A 27,422-nucleotide genomic window follows, 5' to 3' on the forward strand; every position below is an offset into this window, starting at 1 on the left:
GAGAGGAACAAATTCAGATATTGAAGTTTTTAAAGAACTTGCACTATGAATCTGTCTAGGATGTTCTGTTGATGACCCTTTTATTTTACATTAACTTAAAATTTGAAGAAGAGACAGTTCTTACAAAAACCTTGTTAAATACAAGTGACTTGGCAGTTGTTCACTACTGAGAGAAAGAAGCATAGTGCATTATTTGGAAGGGCGTTGGGAGCTTGTGTAGAGGAAGTGCATATGCTGAAAGCAGGCACTCTCTTGAGGTCAGGCAGGAGTAACATTGAACAGCCAAAGCTAGGGCTGGGGTAGCATTGACAGTAATGGAAGGTATTTTGTAAAAAGAGAAAGTATCCAAGTCTGCATTTAAAATAGTGACTCACTTATATAGGAGTCCTATTTCCCTCTCTTCTTTCCCTTTTGAATTATCTGATAGTTAAAAGGTTAATGAGTTTGGTCTTTTACTTCCAAATTAGTATAAAAACTGCTTTTCAATTTTATATTTAGTGCCATACTTACAAATCTCCATATCATTCCATGTTCTAATAGGAGTTACATTGATGGCAAAGAAAATAATTTATAGTAATACAGAACTAAATCTCCATTATTGCCAGAGTACTATCTAACATGTTTGAACTGAACCATCTGTTTCCTGCCATCTTACATTATTTATAAATATTAGAGTTTTTCTGTTTTAATAGTGTTTTTAACCTGACAAACAAATACTGACCTTTAGCCATAAAAGCAGGTTTGTTTGATTGCTGATTTGCTGTGTTTTGTTTTCCTGAGCCCAAGCTAGCTAAGTAAATGTTTTTCCTTTCTTAGCAGGAATCTAGTGGTACACTAGACACATCCGCCAGGAAATAACTCACTGGCAGGTGTCTTACTAATATAAACCCCAAAGGCAACATTCCGGATAGAAATGTCATAGTTTTATTTTGACAGACTTTGTTAATTATTTACGAATGTATTAATTTGGCTTATATTTAGTTATGGTCTATGCCAGCATTTCCCCAAATATATGCCATTTTCAAAAGCAATAGCCTGGGCTAAATAAAGTGGAAAGCTTTCTTTCATTGTGTACTAAGTAGTTCTCACACCTGCTCTGTGACCGCAGTGTGTCTGATCTCCTTATGGTAGAACTTAGTTCTATACAACTGATAAAATGCCGGTCTGGTTGGTTTTGTTTTTCCTTGAAATTTTGCTAAACAGTAGGCCATTTGAAGACTTCTTCAGCATGTAAAAAGTTAGGCAGATTAATTTTAATTATTTGAAACTTTCCCTCCTAAATTACTTTTTTTTTTTTTTTTAAAGAAAGAAAATACTTTGTGTTTCCATAGATAGGGTCAGAAAATGTAGAGTCTCACCTCAGTGTGGCCGTGAATGTCTGTAGTCTTAACACTCAGAGTGGCTGAGGTGGGAAGGCTGCTTGGGCTGTTCAATAAATTACAGACCATCCTGGGCATGTTAGTGAGACTGTCTCAAAAAGTTAAAAAAAATTAAAACGAATCCAGAAGTTGACACTGTCACGTGGCTCAGCATTTTAGCATTTGCCTGGTGTGTGCAAGGCCCTGATGTGTCTCAATCCCCAGGTTCTAGAAATAACCAAGCCAGCCAGCAACTTGGGATTCTTTTCCTTCTTGGGGTAGTCTAACTGTAAATAGGTGTGTATGGGCTGACTCTAGAATCTAAGTCTCCAAACTGAGAAGGTTCTGGTGCCCTAGCTGAGAGGTCAAGGGGAAGGTGAAACCACTGTGAGATGAGGAGTTTGGATGCCTAAATGATGACTTCCTGAGCTGCATCAATTTAAGAGGAAAGTGAAATAAAATTTTGTCTGAAATATTGAAAGATGGTTTATGCAAAAAGATAGTAACTTGTTTTCAAGAATCTAGATCAAGTAAAACCCATTGTTGATTATCACCCTATGCTGTAGAACTCAGAAAAATTAAATTTTTAGGTAAAGCTAGCATAGCTTCAAAGCTTGTAAAATTACCATGGCCCTTGGAGATAACTGTAAGTGCCACCACGTGCCAAAGCATTCTGCCTTAATGGAGTTGCTTCTTCCTGGTGCCAGTTCCCTACATGCTGGTGTATTTTGGAAGTTGCTGTGATTACCACTGTACTGGCTAATTTTGTGTCAACTTGACAAAAGCTGGAATCATTTGAGAGAAAGGAGCCTCAGTTGAAAAGTGAGTGGGCTGGAGGCAGCCATGTGGGGCACTTTCTTAATTCGTGATTGATGTGGGAGGGCCCAGCCCATTATGTATGATTTCATCCCTGGGCTGCTGGTTTTGGGTTCTGTAAGAAAGCAGGCCGAGCAAGCTGCAAGGAACAAGCTAGCACCCTCCATGGCCTCCACATCAGCTCTTACCTCCAGATACCTGCTCTGCTTGAGTTCCTTTCCTGACTTTGATGATGAACACTTGTAGCATGACTAATAAAAACCCAGATATGGGGGTTCAAGCTGAAAGATCAGAGAAACAAAGCAGCCAACCACTAAAGCACTTTTACCTCTACAAAATCTTTCAGACTGAAAGAGGATGTGTTCCTGTCTCATCCTGTCTTATCTTCCTCTTTAGTGCTTGGACTAAAGGTGTGTACCACCACTGCCTGACTTATATGATTGACTAGTGTGACTAGCTTTGCGCTCTGATCTTCAGGCAGACTTTGTTAGATCATAAATAAAATATCACTATAAACAGTGATTTGAAAATACAAACTAAATAAATCCCTTTTCTCTTCAACTTTCTTTTGGTCTTGTGTTTCATTGTAGCAATAGTAACCCTGACTAAGACAACCACTAATGTTTCTTTTAGCATATATCTCTCAGTGCCATGCTGTGGGGTTTTTTTTGTTTTGTTTTGTTTTTCCACTAGAAAATATGATTACCATTTTTCCTGTTTTAGTAGTTGTAGTCTAAATATTATTTCAATCTACTTTATGTAATTTTTCTGGGATTAGTATGTTTTACAACTCTTAGGGGTATACTCAAGAATTTCCTGATTTGCTTTATAAGACATGGTTTTGAATCAGTCTGACATTGTCTTTGCATATTTAGTGTTCAGAAGGTAAAAGATTAGTTATCAGTTGACTTTGAAAGGAAATGCAATAACAGGAAGTGAATGGAAACACAAAAGTAGCCTAGGATCATGTAAATCAGAGGTCCCTCAGCTCATTCATGCCCTTAACAGGAAAGCAGTCTAGCTTATTCATTCAGAGTAATACTCATTTTCTTCATCTGGAATGGTCTTTACTTGACAGACCCTTGCCCTTTACTTTTCTCTTTCTTCTTTTTTGTCCCTTTTGGCCCAAAATATGTTTGATTGTCTGGTTTGATTGAGAGACTAAAATTAACACATAGTAATCTAGCTGCTGTAATATTCAAAGTCTAGCATGATTTGATTGATAACAGGTACATCCTGGGAGGGGGAAGTATTACATAAATAGTTGTCCCCTTAAGTTACAGTCTGTTTGGGTTGGTTATATGCATCCCAGTTGGCCTGAGCTGTGGTCTTACTGCTCTGTCTTTGCTTACATGTGCTTATCACTCACTCCTCTTTACTCTTAGGCGTACTCTGCTTTCACTGATGGGTTTTCAGGCTACTTTGTATTTCAGTGTTACTGATCATACAGAAACTATAGATTTATTCTAGAGTTAACAGTGATGTTAATTGTATAAAAACAGTTGTCCGGTTTCGTTGTCCTTTCCAGAAGTTTCTTTGAGATTTCTCTTTTAACATCATTTTTATCTTTACTATTTTAAATCTGCTGTCTTTCATAATCATTTTCTTATTTGATGCCATCTTTAATATTTGAATACAAATTGTGATACTGAATAAAAAGTAGATTTGATGGTGGAACTTAGATTTATGAATATTTGCTCTTGTAAAGATAAAAGTGAAATGAAGATAAAAGAGAAGGAAGAAGATCCAGGAGTTTGAACAGTGAGCAACTGTATAATTTTGATTAAAAGTGTCATCTTGTTAGGGCCATAATGAGTTGGTGGTATTTGTGCTACCTAGCCTTATTGTTATAACATCCACTTAAGAAATTGGGAATTTAAAATCAAACTCAATGTCCAGTCCAATTTTGTGTAATATGTATGTATTCATAGTCATTTTATAGGAATTGTATTCAGAGTATAAATTGATAATTCTCATATATATATTTTATATTATTAATATGTTTAACCAAATTACCAGTGATCTCCATTGCTATGAGGAGTTCAAAACTTGTCTAGTGAACTGAAATCCATTTAAATGGACTAGTAATTGTGTAACTCTCGTTTTACAGGTCATGTAATGTTTGCAGAAATAAAGATGGAGAATGGCAAGTCAAAAGGCTGTGGGACAGTTAGGTTTGAATCCCCAGAGTCAGCTGAAAAGGCCTGCAGAATAATGAACGGCATCAAAATCAGTGGCAGGGAAATCGATGTTCGCTTGGATCGTAATGCGTAATTTCAAGCATGGGTGGAACATTCCTTCATCTGTTTATTGAATCTCCTAGTAAAAGTCATTTTTTAGTAATGTTGTATGCTTACAAATGCTGTAAAAATGAACTTTTAAAACTCCCACCAGCTTTTAACAGTATAATGTTGAAAAATATACTGTGATTTTCGTTATCTCAAGTTTGCGTTTCTAAAGTTGGCAAGTCTGGTCATTCAGTTTCAATGGATGGACACATCATTTTTAATCAAATAAGCCATTTAATTGTTCCCAGTAATAGGGTTTGTTTGTTCCAATTTTCCCAATCTTATTGTAAGTTATCAGGACGCCCACCCCCCACGCCCAGTCTCTGCTCTATATCTAGTTGTTAATGAAAAGAAAGGGCTCAGACAAATTAGGATGTGGTTTTGGTTTGGTGTGAATCACTTTTCTCTGCCTATAAAGAATAATAGTTAAGGGTTACACTATAAAGTCAAGAGTGTTTTTTATTTGACCTAAATGAAGACATGGGGTTTTTGTTTTTGTTTTTTCTTTTTTTTTTTTTTTTTGCCCCTCTACCACTTCCACCTTTCCCACATAACACTATTATAAATATCAATCTCCACAGCCCCTTATTCTGTTACTTCCAATAATTCCAAGTTCATATAGAACTGATAAGGTAGCAAGTCCTAAGTATAACATTAGGCAGACCACCCCCAACTTTCGGTCTAGTTTCCAGCCATTAAAATGAACTGCTAAGAACAAAAAAATAATGGAAATGTTGAGAGAGATGGTCACATAAGTGAGTCCCTTGCTGTTCACCTCTACAGGAGCAGATGCATTCGTAAATACAGTCTTAATAAACCAGGGAAGACCTAGGCATAGCATATCAAACACATTGGATCCCACGATGTTAGATATAGCCATGTCTCCTTTACCTGCAAAAGAGCAGCATGTTGTTAAAATGTGCACACCGATACTATATTTTATTAATAATCTTCATAAGACAAACACTGGATACTTTTTGTTGGTTAGTTTTAGAAAACTGTTATTGTTAGAGCAAGACTCTTACTGAATTTGTATTTCCTTGAGTTAGTATTTAAAGTTTTAACATTTATTTAATAATTACCTTTATTTATTAAACCATTTTTAATAAGGTATGCAGCTTATTTGTTGCTTTTCATTCTCATTTGACAGTGAATTACCATCTAATGCACATTTTAGGTGAGCAGTCTTTGGGGGACTGGGTCGTTGGAACTAACCTGCTGTTAAAAACTAAATGCTTCCCGTGAGTCAGTTCTTTTTTCTTCAAAGTATGCTACTGAGGAAGTGTTATTTACTTTCACTTGCCTTGTGGTAATCAAACTTAAAGGCCAGCCAGTGCGTCTGGGAGACCTCCAGTCTTACCTTTTCTTGCAACTAACACACTTGCGACTGTGTCTGGTATGCTTGTACCTGCTGCCAATAAAGTAAGGCCCATTACTGTGTCTGGGATTCCTAGTATTTCCCCTGTAATAGGCACAGAGACTACAGGTTACAAATCATAAATCTCATATGAACCAGTTTTTGAAGACAGCTTGAATGCTTCCCTATTCAGGAAAAATATTTAGGTATGTTTAGATTTTTACCCAATATATGTTTGTGTAGCTTCTAGATGGCAAAGTATTTGAAACAGGTTGATAGTTTGGGTAACCAGAGCAGCACACATTTTTAATGACAGATATCAGAAGATACCAAACAACCAAAATTCTTTCAATGAGAAAATCCTCATATTTGGTATCTGGGGGAAGCTATGGGTGTCACTGTTTGTTGCTGTATGGTGAAACTGATCTTTTACTTATTTTCTCTTTGCTTGAGGTTTCTTAGAGTACTTGACAGTTGAGTGTCTCACCCCTATTTCATCCATTACTGGATTGAAGTGAGGACTTTGAAAGTGCTACTTCATTTACTGGGTCTTTGTTTGTTTGTGTCAGGGACTCTGAGGTAGACAGGGACCTCCTTTCCCGCCTGAGTCTTCACATGTCCCCAATCTCTTAATGCTTGTGTGAAACAGTTCATTCTGAGAAATAAAACCAGAGGGCAGGTAACTTTTCTCTTAATGTTGTAATTGAAAACATGGTTAGAAGTAAGTGGAGTGTTGTTTTTCATCTTAGTTACTCATCTGTGATCTTGTTTGATTCTCCTCTCTTCCTATTGTCAAATATTCTTTTTTTTTTTGTTGTTTTTGTTTTTGTTTTTTCGAGACAGGGTTTCTCTGCGGCTTTAGAGCCTGTCCTGGAGCTAGCTCTTGTAGACCAGGCTGGTCTCGAACTCACAGAGATCCGCCTGCCTCTGCCTCCCGAGTGCTGGGATTAAAGGCGTGCGCCACCACCACCCGGCCTGATTGTCAAATATTCTTGAATACAGTGAATATGCAAGCTACCTGGACATTCTTATCATTTCACAAAAAGAAAACTATTCTGTTTTTGTTTGTTAGTATACAGTTATAAGAAAGTTATCTGGGAGAAGTCAGAGTCAGACAGTTTGGAGAAGGGGCCAGGTAGTAATTATTTCAACTTCGCAGTCCTTGTGGTTTCTGTTGTAATTCTTTAGTCCCACCAGTGTAAACCAGCAGTCTATACACATGAGTAGATGACTGGGTTCAACTCTGGTCAGTGAGTTTCATTGCTACAAACAGATTGGGTAACTTAGGCATGGCAGAAGGAGATTGTTCATTTCTAATGTAAATTAGTTCAGCTTAATCTTTTTGAGAGAAAGACCCTCATTTTCTTTTCTATTTATAATCAGTATTTCATGGGGGGGGAGCAAAACATATGGCTAAGCATTAAAACTTATTTGCGTAGATACTAGAAACCTAAAACAAGACTTTTATACTCAGTCATCTGCATTGTATTGCCATTGCCATATTGTAAAACAAAATACCATCTAGTTAAATAGCAAGCACCTACCTCTTACCCCAAACCCAGTTAGTTTCTTTCTTTGTTTTCCACGTGAATCTAGAATTCAGTATGAAGAGTTCTTATGAACCCTGTGTAATTATAAAGATAGCCCATGAATTATACTCTAGACTGTGTAATAGTGGGAAATGCCCTTGGTATGTAACTCACAAAACCTGAATGAACTTGTTGGGTTGTGATATTAAACTTTTATCTTTTGTAAAACAACACCAGGTTTTAGTCTTGCTGAAAAGATGTATGCTCCCTAGATTACTTTAAATGAATATTTGCAGTTTCTTCTTACATGAAGTAATTTTCTTGTTGTGCTGTTATACTTAAAATACATACCTGTTACTGTGACCATCCAAACCAGGATGTATGTGAATGCAGATATCCATAGTGCAGACATGAAAAAGGTTATCACAAAGTAATTTTTCCAAAACTTTCTTCTGCAATCTGGTGTTGTCAGAAAAAGTAATGTAATAATAGGAAGAGAGAGTACCCAAAAAATTCTTTTCAAGTCTGCTTCAGGCATGCTGAAAACACTTGGTGGATCTGTTGTGGAAAAAAAATTAAACAATTTTGAGTTTTCTCAATGAACAGTTATGTTAGAAAGGCCCATTTAGAGGCTGTGTTGAAATAATTTCACTGTATACGTTTTTGAAAGACTGTCTACAACAGTGGTTCTCAACCTGTGGGTTTTGACCCCTTTGGAGGATGAACGACTTTTCATAGGGTTTGCCTAGGACCATTGGAAAGCACAGTTATTTATGATTCATAATAGTAGCAAAGTTATCGCTATGAAGTAGCAACAAAATGTTTAAGGGTCACCACAACAGTGAGGATTAAGGGGTTGCAACATTAGGAAGGTTAGAACCACGGATCCTAGAACATTTGAATACTTCATTACTGTTATTGCTGGTCAAAAGAAGCTTAATTGAACTACGCAGACAACATAAGCTGTGATGCTCAACTTCTTCTTCACCGAGGGCTTGACTCATATGTCTTGAACTGTGTGCTGAATGTTCTGTGACATTGTTTACAGAGTAAGAGTTAAGACTCCTCACTGCTATGTGCATCGTTAGGATTAACCTGCCTCCAGCTGTTTCACCCCCTCCCTTTTCCAAAATTGATGGGGCTTATGGTTTTTTATATATTAGTACATGCTTAGGGAATGTTCCCTGTATTTCTCATTGTATCTTATCATTTACTAAATTCATGCTTCACAGTTGCTAGAAGGAATCTAGAGAAAGTTGGGCGTAGTAGTCTCCTGGTATAGTTCCAGAGTGTGTGCTCAGGGGACAGGATGAAAAGAATGGATAAAAGTGGGACCATGCTGTGGACTAATTTATATAGTACTTACGCAAAAACTGGGTCAAATCACACAAACAATGCACCATGAATTTAGATACAATTTTAGCATGAACAGTTTGACTGGTGCTTTTGAGGTTTTGTTGTTGTTATAAATCTCTTCTTCCTTAAAGATTGCAAAGTATATTTTGTAAGGATGAAAAAAGCCATGTGTCATTTTTTTTTTTAAGTGATAAACTAGAAGCTTCCTTCCTAATCACTTAACTGAAATTGGAATTGCTTTTATAAAGTTTTCTGGTCAGGATGTCATTGTCATAGTGAACATACCAAGCTCATGTTTAACTTCCGCTCCACACGTTTCAGTTTCATCTGCTGTTTTTCTTTCTGCTCATCCCAACCATTCCCTTTTCCTCAACTGTCGGTTGTTACAGAGATGGTCTCATTTCTCTCAGTGAAGATGCACGTCCTAGCCTTATATCTTCTCCTGCTTCTCCTGCTTCTGCCAGGTCCTCTTTTTTGCTGCTGATGTTGGGTGATGCTTCTCCATGGTCTCGCCTGGGTTTGCTTTGTCCCCACTGCCTTCTCTGTGTGGTTCATGTCCTATCATTTCAGTTCAGTCCCCTGTGAATACTGTGTGCAGCTCTGTGACTTCCCTCCTCATAACCTGCCTTGCTGTGCTTCCCTCCTCTCAACCCGTTCCTGTGCTTCCTCGTTGTGCATGTGTTGCCTTAGCTCTGTCTATGCCCACGTTCAAGCAAGTCTTTCAGTGTCCACTGACCTCAGTCCATAGAGTGTGCTCACATCCCTGGATCATCTGGGCAGTAAAGGTGCCAGTTGTTGCTTCCTGACTACAATATCAGATTCTTGAGTTAAAACCTTTTCTATCCTACAAGACCCAGTTCAAATGCTCTTTTCTCCATGTGTTATCTAAGTTTATTCACTGCCTAAGGTATGGACCATAGTAGTAACAGTTTATTTTTTATGGTACTTAAACTTTGAAATTTTAGCTGATTTTGGATCTGGGGAGGTGACTCAGTAGGTAAAAGTGTTTGGGGCATTAGGCATATGGAGTTTAGCTTCCCATCACCCATGTTAAAAGCATGGAAGCCCATCTGTGTAATCCCAGTGCTCTGAAGGCAGAGACAGACAGATTTCTAGAACTCGTTGGCAGCTGGTCTAGCCTAATGAGTGCGCTCCAAGCTCAGTGAAAGACTGGTCTCAATGAGGTAGAGAAAGATTGAGGTGCAGCATCCGGTACTGTACTGACTTCTGTCCTCCACATCTGTGTGTACTCCCCTTCCCCCACTCTTTTAGCTGATTGTAAAAATGTTTATTGGAAGCTCTTAAAAGACCAGGATTTACACTTCATTATCTTTGACTCCAGAGTGTGTTTCATAAGCATGTGCTAATTACTAACTTGAAATGAGAACTTTTTCTAGTGGCTGGGTGGGCCAGATGTTGTCATTACCTTCAGAAGCATGACTAAGACCATGTAAACTTAGAGAAAGTTGGGAGTAACCAGAATCTTCCTGAAATATTCCACTGTCTGTCCTTGATTGGCGACGAGTGAAGAATTGGCTCTCGTCTTCCCATCCCAGCAGGGTCTGTTGTTCACTTCTCTCCATAGTTCTGGCAAGGCAGGGACAGCAAGGACTGCATTTCCTCATGACACATCGGCTGATCTTAGTGTCAAAACACAGCAGCAAAACATAGAGCCCATAAATCAGCAGCAACAGCGCTCCTTCGTACCTATAAATGAGAAGTTTGTGTGTGATTGAAACCAATCTAGAATAATTTTAAACAGTATTTTCTAACAAAAACAGCATTAAAAAAAAATCAAGGAACCATTCTGAAACACTTTTATTTGCCTAGCCTTGTTTATACAAACTCATTGTTAAAAGCCTGGCACTTTCTTTTTTTAAAAAAAGGATTATAAGATCCATTGTCTATCTTTACAGATTCCTTTTTTTTTAAATGCCTTTGAAAATAGAGATTTTTTTTTGAACTAAAACTAAATTTTTGAACATTTTTCAACATTTCTTCATTGGCACACTTAATACCTTCCCTAGATATTTAATAATTAGAAAAGAATACACTTATATTTTAGTATGTAGTAATTTGGTGTGAAGTATTCAAAATATGTTTCATGGTCCCTGTCGCTTATAGATTACAGCTGAATCCCAGGGTCTGTGCTGTACTAGCAGCCTGGCTTTTTATTTATCTTGATTTTCTCCCTGTTTGGATACCCTCTGGACACATACATGGGTGGCCATGTGTGTTATGTTTCTTTATTGTGGTGCCCAGCATAGTGATAAGCACCTAGGACAGTGGGTCGAAACCTTTTGGTGTCGAATAACCCTATCACAGGGGTCTCCTAAGACAACCTGCTTATCAGGTACTTACATTGTGATTCATAACAGTAGCAAAATCACAGCTACAAAGTAATAACAAATAATTTTATGGTTGAGGATCACCACAACATGAACTATGTTACAGGGTTGCAGCGTTAGGAAGGTTGACCATTGGATCATTGCTTGGGCCTATTTGGGAAGTTTATGTTTGCTCACTGAGTCACTTGCTTTTTTTCATTTTCTTGGGCCAGCTGGGTGTGGAGAGATTTTTGGAAAGCAACAGTTTTTTAGTAATGGCATGTAACATTCTTGGTTGTTAGCCAAGGCTGCGGTTCTTCTGTTCTGGGAGGATGGGAAAAATTGTAGAAATGAAGGGGCTTCTACTTGTTCTCCAAGCTTTTATGGCTCTGAGCACGTGAAGGCCAGGCAAGCCACAGCGTAGTGTAAGAGTGACAGCAAGCAAAGTTGTGGGGGGGGAGGGGGGCATGCTAAGAGAGAGTGCTGTCTTCAGTGCTAGGAGAGGGAAGCGGCTCATGACGGGGAGGACGTGACACCCGAGAAGGAAGAAGCCATGACTGGAGTAGCTGCTGAAATGAGAAGTGAGTTGAAGTAACATTTTTGAAAAACTATCCTACTAAGCCATCAGGCTTGAAGCATTCTCTCTGTAATTGTTTTACATTAGAGTGAGTTACTTGAAGCTTACCAGTAAACTCGGTTGTCAAATATTATGCCGAAAACTGCCCCAACACTGACCGCGTACACTGCGCTGTCTCGGAACAGGGGCCAACATGAGAGCGTTGAAACCTGGAAAACGGTGGTGTCTGCATTACAGCGTAAGTCATCCAAGAACAGTGCTTAGTAGAGTAACAAAATGCTTGTATATTTGTGGGAAAATATTGTTATGTTTTACATATTATATAGAGTAAAAAATTTAAGATTGTTCTAAACCTGTACTGACTTTATAAATTTGATTAATAAAAGGTATTTGTGGGTTAAATAAATTGAATAAATGTTTTTCTCCTGGTTATTATTTTGATTGAACGCATTTCCAGTGTTATATTGTTCATCCGGGCAGTTTAATTTTAGAATCTGTCAAGACAATGCATCTTACCGAATAGATTTCTTACCATGTTGGATAGCAAGCCACAGGCAGCACAGATGCCAAGCAGATTGTAAATTGCAGATCCAAGAATGGTGCTGATACCAATGTCTCCCTTTGTGATAAAAACACCTAGGAGCAGGTATTAGGAGCTAAGTTAAAGCTGATTTGAAGAAACTAAAATCACACCAAATAAGCAGCGAGTCAAAGGAATATTTACCCAAGAACGCGGTAACTAGTTCCGGGGCGGAGCTACCTGCTGCCATGAAAGTTGCACCTGCAACGTCCTGTGACAGTCCAAGGGCTAAAGACAAAGAAAATGATTACTTTGGCTGACAGAATGACAAGAAGGATACAACAAAGCTGCATAAAGTGGTCAGAAATCATGCCTTTAACACTACACCAGTACTGACCAAAGCTGGAATGGGAAACATTTGGGGTTAGAAAATGGAGGAATCTTGTTTTCTTACGAATTCATGAAAGAAGGCAGGTGAGATGGCTCAGTGGATGAAGATGTTTGCCATGAGGCAACCTGAGTTCAATTCCCGGTTGCACCATGACGTGTGTGCATATACGCACATACACAAAAAAATAAACATGAAAGGACCAGAGATGTCTCGGGGTAAGGGCGTTTGCCACTAACCCTGATAGCCTGAATTCTATTCCCAGAACCCACATAGCAGGAGATAACTGACTGCAAAATGGTGTCCTCTGACCTAAATACGTGTGACAGCATGCTTCTATTTCCAAACAAATAAATGTAAAAAGGAGACAGAAAAGTTGGGGCTATTAGCCAGTTCAGAGTTGATGGCTTCCAGCTATAGGTGAGCTGCAAAACAGCTTCTTTGAAAAATAGATTTCTAACTTGGAAGAAGAAAAGTTCTTAAGATCTACAATGAGTTTGGATTGAGTTCTTTTATATACTTACACTATCTAATGGAAAATAAGGAGTCAATAAACTAAAAGCTCAGTCTAGCATTACAGAAAATACACAAAAGCATGAGAAAGTACTGTGCTATTTGAATAGTTTGTGGGTATCTTCCAGGCCTGGCCTGCAAATCTGTTCATGTAATTGATGTTGGGAAGTCTTGTGTAACTCTTTCAGTATTATAGCTGAGAGACCTATTTAAGGAGGGAAAGAAAGCTGTGTTGAAGAAACAGCCTTTTCTTTCAGAAATTTCTAGCACTGGTAATGTTTGCCCGTGGAGGTAGGTATGCTAGATGGTAAATACTTCAACTGGGACTCGGGTGTGCGGGCAAGTACCTGTGTGTGTACATGCTTATGAATGCATGTGAAGGCCAATGTCCCTTTCAGGTGTCTTTCCTTAAACTGAGAGAGTCTCACTGAACCTGCAGCTCATTGCGAGGCTCAGGAAGCTTCAGGGATCCTCCTGTTTTTGCATCCCCAGTGTTGGGATTACAGTTAAGCTATAACACTCCTGGCTTTTTGTTTGATCCTGGGGATTTAAACTCAAGCTTGTGTGCTAAGTATACCATCACCAGCCACTAGAATTCCAATTTCTAAGACTTGATGGCAGTCTCTCCTTAATGGTAACTCCTTTGACTGTTCCTGCTGCTTTGTGATTAGATTTTTGGTTCTCATACTCTGGTGTACTTGGATCAGTCTGCTGTGGATAACAGTTTCCCTACACTTGCCTATGTGCTGCCGCTAACAGTGTTTCCCTAGGCTTGCCTATGAAGACTGCTCTTAAGTCCACATTTATTTTCTGTTGCAACATTGATATTTGGCCTTAGAAATACCTTGTTTGCAGTGTAGCAGATTGAATTTTCTAAAACTCAAAACAATATTTCTATTCCACATCCTTTCTAATAACTTTTCTGTCTCATTAAAAATGGGAACTAGCATATGGTTCGGCAGTAAGAGCACCTGGCTAGTATGTGAACACAGATGAGTCTTTGTGACTGTTTTGACTAATGGGGCCATGCAGAATAGTAATGTTTTCAAGGCCAGGACACTAAGATGGTAGAATTTCCTCAAGTGTCCTCTCTGAGTCAGTCCCACGGAACCTGCAGCTCATTGGCTAGACTGGATGCTCAGGAAGCCTCAGGGATCCACCTGGCTCCTGGCTTGGTTGGATCCTGGGGATCTGAACTCCTTCAAGCCTGTGTGCTAAGCATACCGTCCCCAGCCACATGTCCCAGTCTTGGCACATTTGTTTTGTAGTGCCCTAGACACATAAGTATCTTGAAACCTCCATCGAGGTGAGACCTCATGAACTCATATTGAAAGACAGACAAACTGCTAATACCCTTGCTTTCTCTTCCTCCAGGTTTTGAGTCTTCCAGACTTAGGTACCAGGCATGTGGTAGAGCAAGGCTTCAATGATTCCCTATCAATCCTCACACTATAACTGCAGTAGGGACCCTAAGCAGTAACCAGCTAGCTGAGCTCAGCACGGCCCCCCACACTATGAAGGACAATAAAAATGGTGCTTCTTCATTTTAACTACTAGTTTTGGAGGCAGTTTGTTAGACAGCTATAATCACCTGACTTTCACTGCTGAGTACCAATACCAACTATGCCAGATGCTTGTGTGCCGGAACACGACAGTGAACGGACAAAAGCTCCCGCTTTCGTAGCTTTATAGTGTGTGTTTGTGTTTGGAGGGGAAGGGACAGACAAAATATGGAAGCAGCAAGGAATGAAAATAGAGATCTAAAATGTCATGGAATGAAAAGTAACTTTGGAAGAGAGGCTTCGAAATGAAGGTTTCTTAGCCCACTCATGTGGGTAAGGGTATTATAGGCAGGTTAAGTGGCTACAGTATCATGAGGCAGCATCTATACAGCCTGTCTGTATATTTGAAACAGACCCAGGTCTGGAATGAAGCACCAAGGGAGAACTATAGGTAGTAAGAAGGTACATTGTGTATTGCCTTGTGGACCCTAAAAACTAAGGACTTTGGCTTTTCTTCCAAAACAGACAAAGTGGAAAGGCCCCAGCCACCATTTTTATCCTTTGGAACTATTTGTTGTGAGGCTCTAAACAGTTCCTCTGAGTCTTCTGCCACCTTATAACTTAATTGTGAACAGGGTTGAGAACAGTTGGAAGGAGACAATTCCAGGCCTCATCTATTTCTATTTGTGTTTGTGTCACTTAAACATTTGACTTTAGCAAACAATGAAGGGAGAAAAAAGTAGTGACTTGTGGGCTTTCATAATGTTTCTTAATGCTTAAGAGTGGCCTACATAGGGGACTTACATACATACTTATCCCTGTTCCCACAGGTTTCATAGCCTCAGATTCAACCACCCATGCATCAAAAATATTCAAAGAAAAAAATTACCTTCCTTCTGAATATGGAGAAGACACTTATTTTCCCCTGAACAATACAGTGTAGAGCTATTTGCACACTATGCATATTGTATTAGTTATGAATAATTTAGAAATTATATGAAATACACAGGAGAGTGCTGAATACCATGCACACAAAATAGACAATTTTATATGCTGGACCTGAGTGTCCTCGGAATTCGGTGTTCTTGGAGATTTCCCAGGGCCAAACCCCCAGGGATCCTGACTTATGCTTGTTTGTCTTAATGTGTACCAATATGTACATATATAGATGTACACACATGTTGAAGGAGACAGTGACTTGGTTCCTGGCCACTTAGCCCCGAAATAACACAAAAACTATTCATTAAATCACTGCATGGCCCTTTGGCTCTAGCTTCTTATTGGCTAGCTCTTACATATTAATTTAACCCATTTTTATTAATCTGTGTATGGCCACGTGGCTGTGGCTTACTGGCTAAAGTTCCGACGTCCGTCTTTGACGGGGCTACATGATGTCTCTCTCACTCCGCCCTTCTTTCTCCCAGCACACAGCCTAGCTTTCCCCGCCTAGTTCTTTTCTTCCCTGCCATAGGCTCAAATTAACCAATAAATTTATTAACCAATTATTTATTAACCAATAAAAGCAACACATAGACAGAAGAACCTCCCACACCACACACACACACACACACACACACACACACATATAAATATATTACTAACTTGCTGTAGAATCTTAAACTTCAACAAAAAGGCAAAGCAAATTGCTCTATAATTCAATATTTCATTTTAGAAATGAAGGAACTATTTGGTTTTTTTTAAATATTTATTTATTATGTATACAATATTCTGTCTGTGTATGTCTGCAGGTCAGAAGAGGGCACCAGACCTCATCTCAGATGGTTGTGAGCCACCATGTGGTTGCTGGGAATTGAACTCAGGACCTTTGGAAGAGCAGGCAATGCTCTGAACCACTGAGCCATATCTCCAGCCCCGAAGGAACTATTTTATAATATGGTATTCAACTTACTTTCATATTCATAATGTCAACTCTCAGATGTGAGTTTGGGACTTTATATTTTACAAAGAAACAGCATTTGCCTACTATGCATGAGTTCCTGGCTTTAATACCCAGCACATCTGAACAAACAAATCAGGACCTGGGAATAAAGAAACAAAGTCTAGTCTTGTGAATTGTAAAGACTATAAATGTGGGAATTAGGTGCAGATCTATGTGGGCAATAGAGTTGCCATGGCTTCATGCTATTGGTACCATTAACTATCTCTATTTGATGCTTTTTTGAATACACACACACATATACATATACTTTTTGGAATGATCTCAAGTATCCCACGTTGGCCTAGAATTCACTGTGTCGCCAAAGATGGCCTTTAACCTCTGATCTCCCTGCCTCTGCCTCCCAAATGCTTGGACTATAGTCACGGCAATACTCCTGGATTGTGCAGTGCTGGGGATTGAATGCAGGCAGGGTTTTGTGCAAGGGAGGCAAGCACTCTACCAACTGAGCCCATCCTAGCCCCCCCCCCCCACTTCTGTTCTTAAGTAGGAGAAAATTAGTTATTGGGAGCCAAGAACCCTTGACAGTTTTCTAGCCCATTTCCAAGAACTTAAAAATTTATGTTACAAATTCTTAGGCTTTGCCTTCCAAAGGCAGTGAAGGAAGACCCTGGAGTGATGACAGCGTCTCATCCTACGGTGATGGCAGACGCTCAGTGACTGGTCTTCCCTTACTGCTGCCTGAAGACTGCCTCATTACACATTGTTCTCTATCAGAGTGGGTAAAGCAGTGGCCTTCTGGAGTTTTTCTGATCATAAAAGGCATTGTTGCTATTCCCTGGGCTCTAATTATAGTTATGAAAGGAAGGGTTCTGCTAGGTGGCTGAATGAAACTTTAAGGGTATTTGTACAAACCCTGTTGTACTGTAAGAGTGTCTTGTAAAGTGCTTTATACCTCTGAACTTTACAGTAGATTGGCATTGTCTTTCTTGACCTTTGGGTAACATTTTCCTCGGCTGTAGTTTATTATTAAAGATAAATGGTTCCGTTTTCCCCCTATTGCTATTGTTCTTTTTCTCTGAAAGAGCAACCACATTTACTTCAAGATATAGTAGATATAGATGTCCAATGAAGCCTTTTTTTTTTCATAGGTTCAGGTGCCAACATATTGTTTACCTAATGTACAGCATTGTGGGAATGAGATGGTTTTCAAATTCACCAGATTTTCTCCTAAGTGTATTCTTTTCTGTAATGCCCAGTTGGAAATTTTGTGATAGTTTTTGGAAATAAGCTTCCATATCATGTAGTAAAAAGAACAAAACTAAAATGGAGACCCAAATTTTGGTGCTGCCAAATAATTTGATGTGAGACTTTAGAGATGTCTCAGTGAAAGTTTATATTCATTGCCTCATATTGTAAACAAAGTGAATTCTGAAATATATCTATAATGCTTTTAAAAGTCTGATTCTTCTGAAAAGAGATTTCCCCTAAACCACTAGCTGCTCATTACAGTACATTCACCTGTCCTCTGAACCTTGTGGTTACTCTTGCCCAAGGTCAGAGATGGAATAGGACCTACATCTTTCTGCTGCCAAAGAAATGGTCCTTTTGGCCACTTACTGAGAAAGCGATTAGTACACAGCCCGATTTTTATCATTTCTGACCGCTCATGCACCGGCATTTTAGAAGTACACAGAATACTTAGCTCCTACTATAGATGCAGATGCAGTGCACAAGTATCACAGTTCAGGGCAGAGTGGGGGGAAGCACCAGTGGAGCTTCCGCCAGGCTCTCAGGAATCTGAGCTCACACAGCAGGGAAGCGGAAGAGGCGCTATGCTGCCTCTTTGTTCTTTGAGACTGCCTTTGCCTCTGTAAATTTCATGAGGCTTAAAAGCCAGATAATCCCCGCAAACAGTAGACCATCCAAATGTCAGACTCGGAGTTTCTAAATCCTAGCTTCACCAGTTAGAGTCGGCTCTATCTGGAATTAAAACTTACCTTTTTAAAAAATCATCTATCTCTGAAACATAGTGTAGAAACATTGGCAAACATTGATTCAAGGCAGAGGTAGTGAAAGTAATTTTTAAAAAACAAAAAGCAAATATTTTAAGTGTTTTTCTAAAACAGGAAGATCATTTTCACTTAGAACGTGTTAGCATGGTGGAGAGATTAGATGCTGTAATTGAATAGCATCTTGGAGTAACATTTGAATCAAAGGTTTTATAGCTAGCTCCCTGGAATTTGGGCTGAAGCAAGTGACTATAAAGAGCTCCACTCTACTTTCCATGTAGATATTTTAACCTGTAAAGGAAGGGGCTCAAGAGCGATTCAGTATGCCTGAGATGCCTGTGATACAGCAAGAGGATACTGCTTTTATACTGTGTTCTGTTTCGACAGATGCATTTCTCACTGGTGTAGACAGGAGAGGGAATCTTAGTTGAGCTGTGTGTTCATGTGTGTACTATAAAGATGTATGTTTATGTTTAGAGATAGCTTTTTGAACAAAGATTACTAAAATACAATAATATGATATTCAAGAAAAAAACCCAAAGGAACTCTCTTATAGTGTAAAGTTGCCACATAGGTTGTTAGATAAAGGTTTTATAAGCTTGCATCTTGCCCTGTGAGACTGTATGACGTTTTCTACCCTAAGATGGGCTTCAGGCTGTCATAGATGCACCATAGATTTGGTATTTGCTCTAAGCATATTTTTATTGACTTATTTCCTTTCTATACCTTGATTTTTCCTTGGTAAAGGACTCTTAACAGCCTTCTAAGTATATTCTGAGATAGCACTCAGTGGCTGTTGCCTTTGTTCCATTTATTGATACCGCTCATGTACATAGGACAGAGTTCTTTGAACTAAACCATAATTACCTGTTTCCCAGCTGACATACTTGAGGCAGACAGATGTTAAATCTTGCCCAAGAGCTAGCACCTTGCACAGCTGGGAGTTAGACTCAGACATGTCTGTCTTTAGGCTGGATGCTTCCAACCATTTCTACTCTAGGAATTATGCCACCGCTACATGTGGTCACCAGGGCTCCCCCTCAAGCCCTCCTGTATGCTCAGCAGTGTCATAGGCCTTTCAGGGAGCACATGTACATATAGGAGGAAAAGATAGAGGGGAAAAAGCCCCAAGCAAGTAAGGTGAATGTAACTAACTTCACAAACCAAGCATGACAGTCATTGACATAGCTTCTTGAGCCAGTCTTACTTAACGACCAGATACCACCGAGGCCCCATTCCTCCTTGTCATTTTGAGTCCCTTACCTCTTCGCTGTCTCTTGCACCCCCACCCACTCCTTAGCCTCCTCCAAGACCAGGTCTAGAGATCACAACTGGTGGGGATGAGGAGAGTCTTTGAGGTTATAACATCATGTCCTACCTAGTTCCCTTGGCTCTAGGCTGAACTGATCTTTTGCCTCCCTTTGCAGAATCTACATTCTGCTTCTCCCTCACAGAAGCCAGGTCTTTTCTCCAGTTAAAACATCATGGACAGCTCTTCTCCATGTATAGTAATGTAGACCTCTGTGTTCAGAGAATCTTCTGTAATTCCCCTTACACACCAACCTAAACGAGAGGGAGAAGATGCCGAATTGGAATCCATGTCAGAATGGGCAGAGGAGGAGGGCGATGATGACAGCATCAGAGGAAGGGATAGAGCCAGCCGTACTTTCTTGCGGTGGTTTCACATAACCAAGATACCGGCAGGCTGTTTCGGCTGTCTAGTGGAGATAAATACATGTTTTTCTAGGGTTGAAGGTTATGGAAGAGGCTGTGTGGCTTTTATGGCTCTCCTTCCTGGAAGCCTCTAGTGGTAGCAGCTCTAGGAGAAATTGCCAGCACACCATAGCTAGGCAGAATGAACAAGAGCACCTGTTGACTAGGGTCTTGCCATATTGTCAGGAAGAGGCTCTGTTTCCCATGGCTTCTGACCCTTCCTTTGCACGGAGTCTAGTCTTGAGGCCCCTACACTTTCACCTGACTGAAGACTGCGCTAACCCAATAACTCACTGGGGATTAGAGGACAGAGAACACTAGGATGATGGCACTGGACTGGACAGGAGCCCACCAGTTCTTCACCACAGCCTTATTTGAGCTACAGCATACATGCCAACAGGAAGTTACAACGTTATATGTGACCATTGAACTCCATACTATTGTACAGTAATCCCATATGTACTTTAGGCATCTTGCTAGGTTGAGAACCTAGATATCTTGGAAAATGTTTATAAAATTAATTTATAACCCTCACTAGGTTTCTAAGAGTCTAAACCTATTTCAGAAAACAACTCTTGCTTTTGTAGTGTGCTTCATAGTTACAGTGAATGTCTCATACATTTTTTTTTTGTTAAAATTTTCTGTGCCCTTGGGAAAATTGCTTATGAAATTGTTCAAATAGAACTGGCCTTCTGAAACAACCATATGATGGTAACTAATCTCAAGAGAGGATGTGGAAAATCATAGCACGTAGCATGTGACATCATGCTTGGGTTGTGGGACACCGGGGTGGGGGTGGGGGACTCTCTTTGCCCTGGCTGTGTACTTAGCTTCACTTTCCTCCTCAGCATTAGTCCCTATTTTGTAAGACACTTATGTAGCTGAAACCATACACACATGCACACACACACACACACACACACACACACACACGTGTGCATACACACACATATACAACTACATGCTGTGCTTGGGCTTCCATGATTGCGCCGTGACAGGTATCCGAGTAAGGGACTGCAGCAGTTGAATGTGGAGTATTCGTGGGAGACTCTGAGGGTTGCTATTGCTCGTTAGCTAATGAGATGATTGCAAGTGGACAAGTCTGTGCTTGTCAAGAAGTGTGGAGGAAGGGCTTGCTGACTCCGGAAGTCAGGTCCCTGTGGATAGAAGCAAACTGTGGGGATTGTTTCTTAGGTTGCTCAACATTTCAAAGCAGACCTTGAAAGAGGAATGATAAGTAAGACTTTAACAAATGGGTTGGACAACCACTATTTCTGTCTCATGTTGTTGATGGTCATTTTAATACTAAAGAGCAGAGTCACATGCTACAGCTGAGGAAGACTGTCTTCTCTCTGTGTCATGTCATGTGGGCATCCATCGGTCACACGTTCCTAATAGCTACTGTGCTGTGTGGACAACACCGATTTTCTTGAGAAATGCCTATTTGCTGAAGTTTCGAAGATTGTGCAAGGGGTGTTGTGGGCGTGTTATGAGAGATGGAGGAAGTCACTTCACCGAGAATATGTGGAGAGCATGATCTAACTTCAATGCAGTAAGTTATGTCTTCTGCAGGACTGGAATTTTTTTTTTTTTTTTTTTTACTATTTTGCCCCTTACAGGCAACTTTTATAAACTGAAATCTTGCTAGATTTATTCCATCAACTCAGCTGAGTCATTGAACTTTATAGTTCTTAGTGGAGGTGTGAATGATATTTGGCATTCTCAGTTTTTCCCATTTTCTGACTAAATGTGTAGTGCTGACATAAAAATGAAAAGATCACTACAGTTAGGATTATGGAAACATACATACACACACACATACATAAATACTTTGTATGTGAGACTTGATCAAGTTTGTAAGACGATGTAGTCTACGAAGACGGGGATTGGGCTAGAGGACTAAATGCAGAAGAAAAACAAGTGAGCAGAAGCAGCAACTTTAAGAGGCGCAGTTAAAGAGATCTTTTCATATGTAAGACCAAAGGAAAGTCAGGCAGGCTTCCTAATGTTAAAATATCTCAACTTCAACGCTATGAATGCGTACAACTTGAAAGGAAGTGAAATACTATGAAAAAGTATACAAATTATGTTAGTATTAATATCTGTGTAAACTTTTTTAAAATTCTGAACTGGAAAAGTTAGTAAGAAAAACAAGATAAACACTCCCCAACCAAATGCTGGCAAGAAAGTGCAAAAGTAAGGCTATGGTTTTCAGTAAACACAATCAGTCTTACAAATGGGAGAATTACGAGTTCTGTAGCATGAAGTTTTAGCTTAACATAATTAACAAATATTTTTAAAGTGCTGCAGGGTAGTATTGGTGCATGCCTTTAATCTCAGCCCTCAGGGAGGCAGGCAGGAAGATCTCTGTGAGTTTGAGGCCAACCTGGTCTCTAGTGTGAGTTCCAGGACAGCCAGAGCTACATAGAGAAACCCTGTCCCTAAAAACAAACAAAAAAAAGTTGTACTCATTTCCAGGAATGGACACTGCTGTGTGCTATGGAGGTTCAAATTGACACACCCTTCATGGAATATGTATAGCAATATTTATCACAAGGCTTGAATATGCATAGCTTTGTCCTTTAATTAAAGAAGAATCAGAATTGTGCTAAGAATTTATACAATATGGACACAATATTATTTAAAGCAATCCTATGATATTAATAGCTTAAAATGATAAAATTTCACTGACACTATAATAAGTAAAATCTAATGTTAGGTTCTCAAATTGCTTATAGGCTCATGGACTGTCATGCTAGCATTGAAAATCATTGTTTTGAAGATATGCAATAGGGGAAAATCTCTACCAGAAAATATATAAGAATATATATGGAAAAGTAAAGACCCTTGGATGGATGGATGGATGGATGGATGGATGGATGGATGGATGGATGGGTGGATGGATGGGTGGGTGGGTGGATGGATGGATAGAAGGATAGATATATGGACGGGTGCATGGATGGATAGGCACATAATAGCAGTACTCAAGTCTGACAGAAAATACTCGTGCAAAATGATGGGCCTAGAAATCCTTGGGAATCTTCAAGAGATGAAAATGTAGGTGGGTTGGCTTACTGCATTTCATTAAGTGAAAGTAATGTACTAAAATAATCTAATATTAAAGTAATAATGTATTATCAACATGAAATATACTACTGATATAAAAAACTTCACTTTCATCTACTTAAATATTAATCATTATGATAAGCTTCTTACTCTTCTTGAACAAGTAGAGGCTTCATTCCTCTGCCGTTACAGGTACTGTTTTAGTTCTTAAAGATACTGCTGGTGTATGTAAAAGGGAAAATAATTAGTCTAACATTCCAGCATGTGTAGAGAATGGAAGGATGGGAAAAAGAGAATCGACACTCAGTTTGTGTGTGTGTGTGTGTGTGTGTGTGTGTGTGTGTGTGTGTGCATGTGTGGGATGGAGTTGGGGAGAATGCTGTGCCCTGTAGTCTTACAATAGGACACAGCTCTTAACTTTGATTTTGTTGTGAGATGAAGATACTTAATGATTTAGCCAACCTTGAGACAGACTTCAGGCACTGACCGTGTAGATGGCATAACCATTGCTTTCCCTTGTTCAGGAAAGAATGCACCCGCAAAAGCCTATGCTCAGTTCTGGGAAATCTACAGTGTCAGAGGCTCTGACTATCTCATCTTGTTTCTAGAAGCTATCAACACTTAATGCTTAATATCTAAATTTGTTGTTCTCTGATGGCTAAGATCACTTTACATGGAATTTAGGATTTATTTATTTATTGGTTTATCAGTTTTCTTAATGGCAGGATGCCAGCAAAGGAGCAGAGAGTCACATCTCTGTGTGAGTCAGAATAAAAACGAAGAAGGTTTTGACATAGGAAACTGAGTACCAGGCATTCAGGGTACCAGGAGCACACTGAGGACACATTCTTGGGGCCAATTCTCTAACAGCCACCTAGGTTCTAAGACAGACAGGAAGCTTCTGGAAGTGAGCAATGCATAATAATAACTGCAAGCTGCGCTCCTGCCTACACTCCCAGAATGAACCACATGGGACCCCAGGACAGACACTGGCGCTCTGCGGCCAGCTGAAACGGACAGAGCTGTTACTGAGCTGTTTCCACCCCATCTGTGTGACAGCCCTTCTGGAAGGTCACAGGAGAGCGTCCCAGCCCCTTACCATCACTGATGATTTCCAGGGAGGGCAAGAAGTACTTGTCACAGACGATAGACACTGCCATGAGCATGTAGACGATAATGAGGAAGTAGATTACTATGCCCCCGTCTGTGCTCTCCTGCCTCGTGAAGAACCCTGCAGGAAACTCCGATGCTGGAGAGGTCGCGCACTGCGTGCTGTTTTCTACGAAGGAAAGGGAGAAGATCGCAAGATGTTGGAGTCACACATCTCAAATCCACAAAGACAAATGTGGGGCTTTTGGTTGGAATATGGAGAAATCGGTGGAAATGTGAAGTATGAGTATGATGATAAGCCTTCCATAGTCCTCGAAAGACATTATTTCATGAAACAAGCTGGTCAGGGAGAATTAAAGGAAAGAATGTTAAGAGTGCTTCTGTGTGTTGCCTCTAAGCGGCTCTTCTGAAATTGCCTGCATCCCCAAGAAGAAACCAGAGCCCCGATGAATAAATATTTCAGGCTACTGGCCTCTGTCATTTTCTGTGTCAGAGCCCAAGCTGTCCTCAGACCTCCAAAGAGTTATCCCCTGCTGCAGAGTTTCTAGGAGAGAACACTCTGATCATTTCTCCAACAAATAAACGTGCAGCCCAGTCCACCCTGGTCTGTGAACTACCGCAGAACACTGGGGAGCACACACTGGCTTGTCAAGAAGCGGAGCAGAGCCAGGAAGCAGAACAGACAGAGCAGGAGTGAGGGCATTCCCCTCTCATATTTAGATGTGAGGTCGGGGTGTCTAACCCGCTGTCTACCTACCTGTGGCCCTTCGGAGGCGCTTGGGTAGGGAGACACCCCGGACAGGCAGTTGTGCGGAGACCCAGCAGATCCCCAGCAGCAGGACCCTTCTTCTCCAACTTGTGCCCCATTTTGTCTGCATTTCCAGCGTGCTCTTTGCAGTGTGTGGCTCAGGAAGGGAGCAACCGAGGCTTATGCTGAATCATGTGAGGAGTGGCCTTCCTGCCCAGTGCCTGCCCGGGGGGTGAGGGGCACAGCTTAGGAGGCCAGCACAGGAGCCCAGCTCCTCTGATCAGAAGACCCAAGCCCCAAGGAGGTTGGAGGAGTTAGGGAGGGGCAGACAAATGTCTACAGCTGTTTCCAGGCTGGGTCTCTGAGGGCAGGCCCCGAAAGCCTGCGTCTGTGCCCAGGCTGGATCATATTTAATGCCTTCACACTGACTCTGCCTTTGACTTCCTCTAGACTTGTGAGGATCTGGGGCTTTGCCTGACGCTGCCCCCGCTTTCTCTCCAGCCCTTGCTTCTAGGAATTGTCTGGGCTGGCATATGCGTGCCTCTTGGCTACCGTGGCATCTTTTGTGTTTTTATTTGGATCGCTCATCTTCATCCACAGTTAGAACTAGAGGCAGAAAGGTCAAGGAGGAGGGGACTCTAACAGCTGAACTGGGAAATGAGGGCGGCATGAAAGAAGGCAGCAGCGGTGGGGATGGCGGGAAGCCCGCACGCCATGAACTATTAAGGAGACAGGATGGATGCTGTTTGATCATAGATCAGCTGTGCCTTCTCGCCAGAAGGAGCTGTATGAAACGCTGACTGGACAAGGCAGCCAGCATTCAAATGCATCCTGCAGCTTGCCAAGAGCCTGGAAAACCTGTGGCAGGGGCACAACCTGTGGCTGACGGCAGAGGGCCTGGAGGAGACCTCACAAGTTCACTCTAGCAATGTTTATGAGCTGTGTGACCTAGGGCAAGGTAATTAACCCCTCTGTTCCTCCTTTCCACTCTCTGTAAAGCCTCTGTTTGGGCTGGGTGAGTACTGCATCACAAATGCATGTAACCTGTTGAGGACAGTCTCTTTTGCGTGGTCAGTGTTCTGTCATCCTGTCACTGTCTGTCTGTCATGATTTCTTGGGTTGAGATAAAAGCTGTCACAGAGAAACCCTGTAGCTTTGCAACTGCCATGGTTCCTTTGCTTTGCATATAAAATTGGTGTGGTGAGAGTGTGCCATATACACGTATGCAATTATCAAATAGTAAATTAACTGAAAAACTTCAAAAATCGACGTGCCAAGCCTTTGATGGAGAAACGGCTTCATCTGGTGAAGAGAGCAAGCCGCTTCCCGCTTCTCATGAGCTTGTGTTGTTTAAAAACACCCCGGCACGCTGTGGCTTTGCTGGGAGCCTTCCTGGTGTAAACTCTCTGCCCCTCAGCTCTCCGGATGTGCCACGTGGTGCTCAGGCTGAGGTGTCATCCAAATGTCGACCAGAAGGGTCTGTTCTCCACAAGTGGTACACTAGCTGCCCGTGCGCTCACAGAAGCCGGACCAGGAAATAATGGGGCGGGGCCAGGAAATAACGGGGCGGGGCCAAGTCATGATGAGGCGGGGCCGGGAAAGCAGGCCACTAGGTGCTGGATGGATGCCCTGTATGATCTCCGAAACATACAAACCAGTTCATACAACAAAGCCTCGCTCACAGTTGGAGTGTCAGCCATAGCAGGAGACCAAACACAGTGAGACCTTTCAACGCATGTCCCCCAAGCTTAGAAAGGAAGCAAGTGCCAGAAGGTCCAAGTTCACGCATGACACAGAGCAGAAATTCATGGCACACAGTAGGCACACAGGGAACATTAGTTGGTTGCTCAAACACTAATGATTCTTGGGAAAAGCCCCAGAAACGTGCAAATGCCCAGTCTAAATAAAGTAACCTATTACACGTGAATTTACCAAGAAAAAAGCATTGGAGGTTAGATTTGCTTTAGATCCTTATTACTGCCTTTGCATCGGTCTTAAGAATCTGTGAATCCAAATAGATAAAGCCACATAAGTAAAGTGTACAGCTTCTGTTATAGTATTATATACAACAAAGGTCTTTGTGAACACCTAGTTAAGAACTAGAACTTGGCAGTCGTCCCAAGTGCCCCTTCATACACCTCAATGTGTGCTTCGCTAAATAAACCACCCTCCTGACCTGTGCACTGGTTACTTTAGTGTGCTTGTATCTGGTCAGCAGTATAATGCTCCTCACTGGGGACACCCCCAGGAAGCCACAGTCTAGTCTTGTCTCCCTCGATGCCCTCTATGTGCAGTTTGGGCTGCTGTCCTCCCCCTCCCCCCCCCCCCCCCCACACACACACTTC

At 40.9% G+C, this 27,422-nt stretch overlaps 2 protein-coding genes across 7 annotated transcripts in view; one reads left to right on the plus strand and one right to left on the minus strand.

Annotated features, from left to right (window-relative positions):
* Myef2 (myelin expression factor 2) overlaps positions 1-4,612 on the plus strand; it is a 35,963-nt gene extending 31,351 nt beyond the window's left edge. For all 6 annotated transcript variants that reach the window (XM_038329689.2, XM_038329693.1, XM_038329690.2 and 3 more), the window contains one exon: positions 4,285-4,612. In XM_038329689.2, coding sequence (XP_038185617.1) covers positions 4,285-4,448 — 164 coding nt within the window. In that variant the 3' untranslated portion in view covers positions 4,449-4,612. The remainder of the gene's footprint in view (positions 1-4,284) is intronic.
* A 418-nt stretch (positions 4,613-5,030) lies between these two features.
* On the minus strand, positions 5,031-25,218 carry Slc24a5 (solute carrier family 24 member 5). The gene is made up of 9 exons (XM_038331377.1): positions 25,087-25,218; positions 24,319-24,498; positions 12,333-12,416; positions 12,141-12,244; positions 11,717-11,817; positions 10,131-10,411; positions 7,700-7,906; positions 5,823-5,924; positions 5,031-5,353 (listed from the first exon to the last, which is right to left on the minus strand). The coding sequence occupies exons 1-9, from the start codon at positions 25,205-25,207 to the stop codon at positions 5,031-5,033; spliced, it is 1,503 nt and encodes a 500-aa protein (XP_038187305.1). The 5' UTR covers positions 25,208-25,218.
* Between the last annotated feature and the right edge of the window lie 2,204 nt (positions 25,219-27,422).

The sequence above is a fragment of the Arvicola amphibius genome, chromosome 5 (assembly GCF_903992535.2).
Source record: "Arvicola amphibius chromosome 5, mArvAmp1.2, whole genome shotgun sequence".
Lineage (NCBI taxonomy): Eukaryota > Metazoa > Chordata > Mammalia > Rodentia > Cricetidae > Arvicola > Arvicola amphibius.

Excerpts from the sequence above, each read along its gene's own strand:
- Slc24a5 (XM_038331377.1), bottom strand. The coding sequence starts at position 25,207 with ATGCAGACAAAATGGGGCACAAGTTGGAGAAGAAGGGTCCTGCTGCTG. Across the intron at positions 24,499-25,086 it reads GCGCCTCCGAAGGGCCACAG|AAAACAGCACGCAGTGCGCG; the intron begins GTAGGTAGACAG and ends TTTCCTTCGTAG. Across the intron at positions 11,818-12,140 it reads GTGGCTTGCTATCCAACATG|GTTTCAACGCTCTCATGTTG; the intron begins GTAAGAAATCTA and ends ACCGTTTTCCAG.